The 11,386-nt window shown below is 41.7% G+C and overlaps 1 protein-coding gene across 1 annotated transcript; it reads left to right on the top strand.

Moving 5' to 3' along the window:
- The first annotated feature begins 5,623 nt into the window (after positions 1–5,623).
- Positions 5,624–10,378, top strand: six3a (SIX homeobox 3a). The gene is made up of 2 exons (XM_079687321.1): positions 5,624–6,466; positions 8,269–10,378. Exons 1-2 carry the CDS (start codon positions 5,775–5,777, stop codon positions 8,459–8,461), a joined length of 885 nt encoding a protein of 294 aa, XP_079543447.1. The 5' UTR covers positions 5,624–5,774; the 3' UTR covers positions 8,462–10,378.
- The last annotated feature ends 1,008 nt before the right edge of the window (positions 10,379–11,386 follow it).

Below are 11,386 nucleotides of genomic sequence, written 5' to 3'. Positions count from 1 at the left end.
TGCAGCTCTTTAACACAGGGGACCAGATGACTGATGGGGAAAGAGACCAAATGAGAAAATGCACATTTGTTATGGAATTACTGTGATAACTGATCTTCTTACAAACATGATTTTTATCCTGCTGTTTGCTGGTGGATGTCGATTTTCGGCAAGCAATGGTTTATCCTATGATAGTGTGCAAACATACTGAGTTACTTTTGGTGAGATCAACAGACAATCAATTATAGGGGTTATAAATAATACTTCAACTAATAATAGCCAACAAATGTCTTCACAAAGTCAGAGGGAAAGTGGTGTGGATTGCAGTCACAGCCACTCATTCATAACTTGGCCCAAGTTCAAATTAAATACTAAATCTAAGTTGGATTGTACTTTTAAATCCCTCCCAAATGTTGGTGGAGGCCACCTGTTTCGGAAATGATGACAGGCGGGGAGGGAGGAACCAGACGAGCCTAATTGATTTTTAAGTGGTGTCTCTGTGGGTTAGGAGAGTAAGAGGGGAGTCCACTTCAGGGATCCGCCAAACTCCTCCAGTTTGTACCTGGATTGAGGGGCAGTGGTGTGTTGCTGATGCGGCTCAACAAGCCATACTGGGGGCCAGACAAGGGGTGGACGGAGGGGCCGGAGCCCGGACAGAGCTCGATGCACCAGTGGGGGATGGAGGGTGATTATAAATGAACTTACTTCTGCAGAGGCAATAAGCTGACATGTCAAGCCTCATTCACCAAACAATGGAAGACATATCTGGTTTGTGATACGGGCACGCCACTAAAACTCCCTCCTGCTCTTTCTAATGTGATCACACTTTGAGTGATGATCACCCATGTTTACAAACGTTTTCATTTGCAACACATTTGACCATGTTGTCTAAATGTGTTAATTTACTGCACATTTCAACCTGTGATTGTGCCAACGTCACATTCTTATTGTGCACCACCCACCTTTCACTCATACACGCACACACACACGCACAGACACACAGGCATGCATGCATGGAGCCCGGACCTGCAGTGAAAAAGCAGCTCTCCCTGAGAGAGCGGATAAAAAGGGGGAGAGGGAGGCCGGCTTGCAGCTCCACTCTTCCAGGGTCTCAAACACAAGATCCGGGCGTACGGCTCCATTGAGTACGAGGAGGCTTTTGCATGGAGGATCATTAGAAGTAACGAGTTGACACAAGGTAAATCTTAATGTTGAGGCGCCTTTCTCTACCGGCCCGGGGAGGAGCCCTCATTAACTGTCGCTAACAACCCGTGTAAATACACTGATTGGACAGCTCCGATACAAGCTCCCAGCCCTGCCAGGAAGTCCCCCTAATGAGACCACACAATAAAAACAATAAAAGAAAGGAGAGAGAGGGAGAGAGAGGGAGGGAAAGAGAGGGAGAGAGGAGAGGTGTTAGAAACTTTTGTACAAGCTTTGCTAAAAGTTCTCGCCACGTTTACAAATCCTTATGACGACTTCGTAACGAAAAATCACACGATTAAATAATTTGGATTAAATCAAAAAGATTCGTTTGGTTTTAAGTCTTTCACAGTTTTAAGTAATAAACGACTTAATTGTGGCACTTGGGATCATTCAATCAAGAAAATAATTCACAAAATAGCATGCGTAATTTTAGCCTACAAGCTTTGAAAAGGAAACATTATTTAACACTGCCGCAGCAGCAGGCCATATGTTTTATCTGACAGCACTGTAAAAAATATCATAAAATTGAAATCTTAATTTTATCATTTTTATATTTTTCCCCAAATGCTATTTGTTATATCTTTGCTGTTACCTTAATTAAGCAAAAACATGCGTTAGCATCTTAAAGACAAACATTATGTCTAACAATTATCCATTATAATTAATACATTTGTAATAATTAGAATGATCAATTTATCACATTTCGTTTTTAAACCTTTTCAGCAAGAAATGCATTTTTAAAATAAAATGCTAGATTTAACGAATTGGTTAGATTGATACTTTTTACAGTGTGGAGTGTCTGTTCCATGGCGTGGCCAGCATGGGACAGAGGGGATTGTGCGCCCCGTCCCGACAGCATCACACATGTGCTCTGCCTGGTGCTCCGGGAAGAAAACTGACAATAACACACAAATAAAAAATAAACATTTGTAATCTAAAATAAAAGGCATGCAAATAATCGATGTTCGTTAAAAAATAAAAACCGCTGATCCGTGTTATTTCAGAAATAATTTTTCCAAAAATGTAATTATTGAATCGAACATTATTGACATTATCGTAGAAGAAAACAGATCTATTTTACTTACAGGAGCAGCCGTTGGATTACCATCCTGATCTTGGACGAGCTGAGCAGTGAAACAGCAGTGGACAGTGTCACGTCCAGTCCCAAGCTCCACTGATGACTGACTGCACTCTGCAAGGGGCGAAGAAGAGCGAGAAAGAAAACAGCAGCAAAAAGATAAAGGGTAAATCCTGAAATGTTCTGTAAAAAAACAACAACGCTATATTTCCACATCATTAAAAAAAAAATAACTTTGGCATGTAAACGATATAAAGTTATTATAGCGTACTAAACTACTGCGAGCAGGTAGGACACATGAATATTTTAAGAGGTAACAAATTAAGCAGATTAAAAACCTGGGGTACGTACCCGTGTTTGCTCCTAAGTGTCGCCCTGTGTTTTGTTGAGATGAATCCAGGATGGAGCAGCAGCCACATGAGTCTCTCTGTGTTTGCCAGGGAGGGGTGTGCTGCCTTTTCTGGCCAGCCTCTGCCAAACCGGGGTCAACGAGGGAGCAAAAATATAAAACAAGACCCTTTTCTTTCGTGCCCTCTTTCTCCTTCCCTCTTACCTTTTTCAGTCAACACCTTTTCCTTTCTTTCTCTTATCCGGCCCCTTCTCTCTCCCTCTCTCTCTCTCACTACATGACGTAGAATCAAGCTTTGTTTATTTGCTCTTCTTATTGGAACAGACTGATAATGCAAATAACTAATTGGCAATTAACCAGTGTGGTAACTATCATCGTAGACCCATTGCATGCTGCAAGAACAATGAAGAAAAATCATTTGAACATGTCTTGAATAGCAAAAACTAATTTTATTTATATAAAACTTTTCTGAACAAAGTTTGACAATTGGGAATTAAAAATCAATTAGCATAAATGTCAAGCTGGAAAAGAGATGTCAGTGTAAATACAACGCGTCTAGGTCTGCTTGACCAACATAATATCGGTGTTTTAAAGTGCAACACGCTGTTTGTGTTGTCGTGTCTGGAGGTTTAGGCTGTAAGTAAACGGAGAAGACGCTAAATGCTCGATGTGCATTCAGAGCTCCCGTCCCCCGCTGCTCAGAACATTCAGCAAGCACTCGGATAAACACACAATTACGGCAGGTGAATAAACTTGTTTGGGGGGTGTTAATTACATGCTTAGCGTAAACAAAAGCCATGTAAAAGAATGTGAATTAGCACTGGCTTTTTCTCCTCAATCCCCATTCAGGTTTTACATTTCACCTCTTGTCTTTCTAGGAGTGATTTCCGAATTGCCTGCGAGGGCTCGGGCTCCTCCAAAACATAAAGCTGGATAATACCTGCAGCCTCGGACTGAATGGTGATCACCTAAATTGGTGCACCAGGAACCCAGTAAGGTAGGAGGCTTTGCATATTCGGAGTAATGCTACTAAGCCTGCCCTCTCAACTTAATGTTGGGGTCGTGCTTGTGTGTTTCTGTGAGAGAGAAAGGGGGAGAGAGAGAGGCGTGGGGGGTATAGGCTAGGAGGTTAGTTTTAACACCAGCGTGAAAATACCAGCCTTTACTTCCAGTCCACAGAGCTTTGCAACGGGACCAATTCAAGTGCCACTTGGAATTAGTTCTCCTGAGGTTCGTATAGCAGCACAGTGGACAGGTTTGATCCCCAGATATACCCTACCCCCTTACGCATGCGCGCACGCACACAATCCCAAAAGACACGCACAAACCAAACGCCTGACCCTGCAACAGGATCATCACAATCCCTGCCCTGTATCACATGCAGACACTAGCACAACATGCGTGCACGTATGTACATTCAGCCCTCTTTTGCCCCAACACTCATGCGTAAAAGTGCACAGATGTGCGTAATTGCACGCTCGCACCTGCACTTGTTAAAGTATGTCAGTTAAGGTGAAGGATGGACATAAACGGTTAGCAGTGACCGTGCATGCATGTCGAGCTGCTTTACTCACTGTCCCTCCGAGCCTGAAGTCGGTGGCCTATCTGGCCCGCCCCGGAGAATGTGCAAATCTGAGAAAAGGAAAAGTTTTGAATTCCTGAATGATTTTGTAGAAAGGCGGCTTAGGATCATTATGTCAGCTTTATTGAGGGCGGATTAAGCGGAGTCTAGATGCTACGCCTTGTACACGGCCCTTTCACAATGTGAGCTCTGTTCGTGTTAGAGTGAACTCACACTATTTTAACACCCAATAAGCCCTGTCTAAATACGAAGCCGTTTTTGCCATAAACATGAAAATCACACCGCCATGGCTGCTGCTATAAGCCGAATCTTGTGACTGGATGTGGACATTGATCATGTCCTTACCACTAGATCAAATACATGAAAACTGCTTTTATGTCCCCAAGAAGCTTTCATGTTGCCATTTGATTATAATTCCAGTACTAATGGTATTATTAAAGTACTGGACTATCAAAAACCCGTGATAAACTGGTGGCATTAAAAGGGCGGAGCCATTGGCAAATTAGTTTTCGAACTGAACGCCATGATCGTTGTTTAATCAACAAAACGCTGTGCATCGATATTCATTTGGAACAATAAATGGTGTTGGTATGAGAGGATGCAGCAGGCAGGGGGCCAGGGCTGCTCTCCTCCCGGAGCAGAGGCCGGGGACTGCAGGAGGGGGAGCGGCATCACTCTGCAGCATTCACCCGGACCAACCAGCACCCATCACACAAAGTGATCATACACTCCAGCGAGCCCGAGCAAAGTCATGCTCTGACCGTGACATTCAACTGCGAATATGCATGTTTTAAAAGTGTCTAAGGATCCAGGGCAAAAGCCAAAATATCATAAGATTGTGTCATAATTTGATCCTTTAGAAAACAAGAAAATGGAAAGTGATAACATATATGATAACCTAACGCTTTTCTTTCCCTCCTATAAAAAAATGAATGGACTGATAAAAAAGATTTTAAAAAAGTAGCTTCTACAGGAAAAACTGTACGGAAATAATGTGCAAATTGACTCGCTTCAATTCAAAATGTGTATTCCGGAGTTGCAGTCATTGGTTGTCCATTTGTCACCCTTTTAAAGCTCCCTCTGCCTCCCTCCCTCCCCTCCCGTCTCTGCTAAGCATCTCCAGTCTACATATCTTCTTTAGCTTTAACGAGCCTCGTTAAGATCGCAATAATATTCCACCCTCTAATTGCTCATTCCATTCAGCAGATAGGCGAGCATTGGCTTGTGCCTGATGCGCGCGGTGCGGTGGGAGGGTTGCTGTGGAGATCCGAGACTCTGATAACCCCCCGTGCGTGCTGCACAAGTGGTGAAAGCCTCGCGCTACGTACTGGCTAATGATTGGCACGCTTGACAGTGATTGGCAGGGCTGCCATGACAACGCTACAACGACACCAAGAAGACCAATAGAAAAGGGAAACAAAATGTTTCAATGCTACACTCAACGGCGGATTTAGGGGGGAGATATTATGAGGCTGGTGTCATTAGGCGATAGCCATTGAATCATTCAATCTTTTTTACTGGCCGTATTTTTGCGGTTTTCCTTTTTCTCGATAATTTTCTTTCTCTCTCAGGTCATTTCCATGGTTTTCAGATCCCCTTTAGAGCTTTATCCCTCCCATTTCTTCCTGCCAAACTTCGCTGATCGCCCTGTGCTATTGGCGAACAGCGCTCCCACCACCAGGTCTCCAGAAGACTTGTCCATGTTTCAGCTACCGACCCTCAACTTCTCCCCGGAGCAGGTGGCGAGCGTCTGTGAGACGCTGGAGGAGACCGGGGACATCGAGCGGCTGGGCCGCTTCCTCTGGTCCCTGCCGGTGGCTCCGGGAGCATGCGAGGCGATCAACAAGCACGAGTCCATCCTGCGCGCCCGATCCGTAGTGGCGTTCCACACGGGGAATTTCAGAGACCTCTACCACATCCTGGAGAACCACAAGTTCACCAAGGACTCGCACGGCAAACTGCAGGCCATGTGGCTGGAAGCACACTATCAGGAGGCCGAGAAGCTCCGCGGTCGCCCCCTCGGACCGGTCGATAAGTACCGGGTGCGGAAGAAGTTTCCGCTGCCTCGGACCATCTGGGACGGTGAGCAGAAGACGCACTGTTTCAAAGAGCGGACACGGAGCCTGCTGAGGGAGTGGTACCTTCAGGACCCATATCCCAACCCCAGCAAGAAAAGGGAACTGGCTCAAGCCACTGGACTCACTCCTACACAGGTCGGAAACTGGTTTAAAAACCGGAGGCAACGAGACAGAGCCGCGGCAGCCAAAAACAGGTTGGTTCTTTTTATCTTAACTGTCCAACACAGCGATGTTCTAAAGTTGATTTAAAGGTTATACATTCAATAGAAACATGTAAGATTTTATGAAAGATTTAGTTATATTTGCGCACAGAGACAGTCTAACAAAATGACGAGACTGTCTGCAGGGGGAGGGAGCAGGCTGCGGCGACATTTTTGTTATGAAGTGAAATCAGGACGAACATCGAAAACACAATAAATGCTGTTGTTTTTATTCAAATCTGTCTTTTAAAAATACAATTAGTTTTTTTTCCATTTAGAATAGCTTCGAAAACCATTTTCGGCAGATGTATAATTTAACTTTGTGGTATTTTGGTAAGAAAATGATTTTTCAGAACGACCAAAGCACACATATTTTACAAATATGTTTTAGTTTTTAAATATATCGGAATAATACAATAATAATAACAATAACATAATCACAAACTAGATTGGTGTTAAACTGAAGAGGCGATTTTTGCCTAAACAGCTTGTTTATGTTTACCGTAGGAGGGAAAGTGTCGTAATAAATGCCAAAAGTGCTGAAATTATATTTAAATAACCATTACTCGAGTTCCTTTATTTATAGTATATACACTATTTAAATGATACTAGTGTAAACAATCATTTTAATTATTTTTAATTAGAAAAAGTACAATTTATAAAATAAACATGACTGGATTAGTCTTAACATTAGTTTAGTCAAACGTAAAATAGTATTTTTCTGTACCTTTACATTTATTTAGAATTGTCATGTTTTGCAAATATTTTTAAATATTGTTTAGTTTGCTGCTAAAGCTTTTAAATAATATATTTAAGCAACACAGCGTATAGTGGCTGCATGTATCAGGAACTATGGTGCGTTTATTATTTTAACATCACATGTTACTTAGCATTGTTGAAGAGGATTATCTCAAAGGATAATAGAGATATTATGGATATTACTTGACTAAAATGAGCATGCTATTGAAAAGCATTTGAAGACATAGGCTGTATTCATAACATTAAGTGTGGTATCATTCCATTGAAATGCCATAATTGATTAGAAAATACCTCGGAGAGTACTACTAAGCCATATGAACACTATTCTAATCTTTTTGCTAAATGAATAGATATATTTCCAGCCTGATATTATCCCGCCGTGATGGAGTTATTATCATGAGTGGATTGGAGATAAACATTTAGGATGATTGGAGTAACCTGGATCTCCACGTCACTCATTCATACTCTTCCATTAGACTGAAATACATCTGTGTCAAAGCCTCATGACATTTTGACACCAAGGCCTATATTTTATTCCAGTAGATAATAATACTTTGGTTATAAAACGGCAGAGTTGTGTGGCTTTCTAATATAAATGTAGAGCGAATGGTGAAGAAGCAGGAAAAACAACTATAGACTGTTGTTGTGAAGCATGCCTTAAAACTGTTTTTGCAGAAGTTGGATTTAAGGCTTATTTTTCTCTGCAGTGATATGACACGTAGATTACTTTAAATCCCAGATTTCTGACTCGCGCGTTGAACATGCACACTCCTGTAAAAAGTAAAAGAAAAAACCCATTACAATTCTTCCAACATTTGGTAGTCTAAATAGTGCTGTGTTTTGTCCCCTGAAAGCTGGCTATTTGATAAAAGCATGCATGCATGGCTGGGGCCGGCAGGGGGAAAGAAAGGCGAGTTTGAACCCCTATTTTGCAGGAGGAGGAGGAGGGTAAGGGGGACATTCTCAGGTCTAATTGCCATTTCTCTCATTTTTTCCCCTTCTTTTTCCCTCCCCTCCTTGCCTCTTTTCTTCTCCAGGCTCCAACACCAAGCAATAGGACCGAGCGGTATGAGGTCCCTGTCAGAGGCCGGCCTCACCCCTCGAAGCTCGGCAGAGTCGCCCTCAACCGCGGCCAGTCCGACCACCAGCGTTTCCAGTATGGCAGAGAGAGTTGATACTGGGACGTCCATTCTGTCCGTCACATCCAGCGACTCGGAGTGCGATGTATGATACGCAGAAAAAAAACACACAAAAACAAACAAAAAGAGAAATATTTACAGGGAAAATGGACCTGAGAGGAAGAAAAAAAGACTTATGAAATATCGCGGATGAAAAAAGGACCGATTCATATAAATATTAAAATAAAAAGAGATAAAAGCACGTCGGTTTTTTTTTATTTTATTAAAAAGCGCAAAGGACCCACGCCTCCCCCTCCTCGTCATACCCCCACACTACCACCACCACTACTACTAGACTGCATGATGTCTTTTTATTTTTTATTTTGTAATCAGGGAAAAATAAGCTGAATGCAAGATTCTCCATCAGGAACATCGATCAGAGGGAATAAAAACAGATCGTCTTGCTGTCCTCGTCGCTTTTTTATTTTTCTCCTCATCTCCGTTTTTAGTCCAAGTGCTGATGATGATGGTGATGATGATGACGGCCATGCAGACAAGATGCAATCCTGTTTTTACTTTGTGTTCATCAGACAATCATTTTAAGTCGTAAGCACCTTTTTTTTTTAAATACACTTCTGTCACTGCCTGTGTGGGGTACATGGTCAAAAAAATGTCAAACGGAATTGTGTGTGACTGTATCAGATTTTTATTTTTTATTTTCAAAATTTTATATTGAATTATGTATATCTCAAATAATGCGATCATTCTCCCGGTCTGTAATATACATGTAGAAATATGCTTGTACATAATTATTGCTCTCCCCGTCTCATCCTCTTTTCTATCCCTTCCTCACTTTTCTTGACTTGGTGTTCCTACATAAAATATTTGTCAAAACTTACAACTGAAGTGCTCTAGGCGTTTTTGTTGTTTTTGTTGTTTTGGGGGGGTTGATGATGACATATGTTACCAGTCATATTTCTGCAAAGAAAAAATAATATGAAAAGTGGAATTGCTTGTTATTACTTCATTTATTCAGGCTGCCCCCTCCTCTCCTCTCTGCCGCCCCAGGGTCGCTCAAAGCGCTTATTTACATTAGCCTATTCAATGTTTCTTTCTTGCGTGGTTATTATGTTAATGTGCCATTCATTTCTAAATCAAATACAGTATTCAATTTGCCATACCTTTTCGCATGATGTCTGTCTCTCCATCCGATTACGGATAAGGACATTGATAATTGGCTAAACACATGTTCATATTGGGTCATTATTGGATTGTGGAAGAATTAATGCTCATCATGGCTTATGCGGTCCCGGACTAAGTTATGCACTAAACGGGCTGAACTCAACTAAAAAGAGTTTATTTCCGGAAGTTGACTCGGGTTTTTAAGACTATTCATCATATTGGTGTAAACTGTTTAGGTCTTTTACAAAACGCAAATGAATGCTGTAATTAAAATGTTTTAGATTTTATTTGCCAGACGTCATACTTTCCTAATTTACTGCCCCGGTTTATAATGTGATGTAGGTAGAAAAGCCCTATATGACTGCTTCTGTATACTACACACATTCTGGCAAACGTCAACGTCATGCAGCACTTAAAAATGTGAGTGCTATTTCCCCTTTTGTTTACCGTTGCTAGTGAATACAGAAATTAAGTAAACGCGCCATTAAATGGGCTAATCACGATGGGACTCCTCCCCTGTCCCAATCTCCCATTGTGGCCCGCTGAAAAGAGCTTTTCTTCCTCGGACGAGAACCATTTCCCCCTCCAAAAAAAGGCTTTCTCTCCAGCAGTCCCTTTCCATCTAAATCCCCAACCAATTATGCCTGAGACTAGAGCAGATTTGCTACAGGACACTGTTGCAGGGACTGTAGTTTTGGTGGAAACACTTGCTTATACTGTAGATGTATCCTTCCTAAGAGCAGCTCTGAGGATCTCTCATGTAAATGCGGTGCTGTAAAAACTGGAGTAAACTCTGTGTTACGCATCGAGTGTTTTCGGCTGTTGCATTCATGATTTTAGCCAGAGAAAGGGCATAGGCTGCTTATTAGCTTAGGGACCCCCACAACTGTTAGAACCTGAACACTAGAGAAAAGAAAAAAATAAAAATAAAATAACTATACCGTGGTGAAATCAGTAGTGTAAAGTTTAAGATTGTTTCAATAAGAATTTCTCCCTTTCAATTTAATAACACAACTGAAATTTAGCAGTCTCAAAAAAGTGTAACAAAGGTCCCCTCGGACTACTGTGGTCAGGATGTTAAGATATTATACCAGGTGTTTGGCAATTTTGTGCAAAGTCTGAACGCTTATAAAGTTAATAAGCGAATACATGCGCACACAATAAAGGCTAAAAGGGAGTATTTAACATTGCGAATAGGGAACAAAAAAACAAATCTCACGGAAGCGTGCGTAATTAGTTTCATTTGTTAATCTACAGGTTTTTAACAAAGCAGGCTTTGAGAACGGGTGTCTATAACAACCATAACATTCATTATAAATCATAAAACTATATTTTGTTAATATATTGTTTTAATGTATTCTGTAAATCTAACTTTAGTTAACCAAAGTTGATTTTAGATGGTTATAAAATAGGCTCTAGATCTAACTACATAACTGGATTATGTTTTGTATCCATAAATGTTAGCAGTCTCCACTGGATGCGAAGCTATCCGCATGCATAAATCTCTCGCACACGGATACCAATCAAACCACAAAAACAAGTGTGTCAAAAGCTTCAGCCACAGCACTGAATAGGCCTGTGATCCTGAAATAACCAAGGCCATAATGCAGACAAACGCAAAGCTCAGCTCCTGCTGCTGAAACAAACTCCCTCATTAACAATGGGCTGCAGATGAAGTAAATCTGTATCATATTTTAAACCCATTCCGGGTCTTAAATCGGCCTGCCAGAGACAGATAGGCCCTATCAAGAGCACCGAGGGGCCATGGCACCGTCGCACCAGCAGACCCTTATCACCCCCCCACCTCTCCATTTACGCACTCCACAAGTTTTATTGGCAGCGACAAGTCCCGGCT

This window comes from Notothenia rossii (assembly GCF_949606895.1).
Source record: "Notothenia rossii genome assembly, chromosome: 6".
Taxonomy (NCBI): domain Eukaryota; kingdom Metazoa; phylum Chordata; class Actinopteri; order Perciformes; family Nototheniidae; genus Notothenia; species Notothenia rossii.
This window is presented reverse-complemented; position numbering and strand designations above follow the sequence as displayed.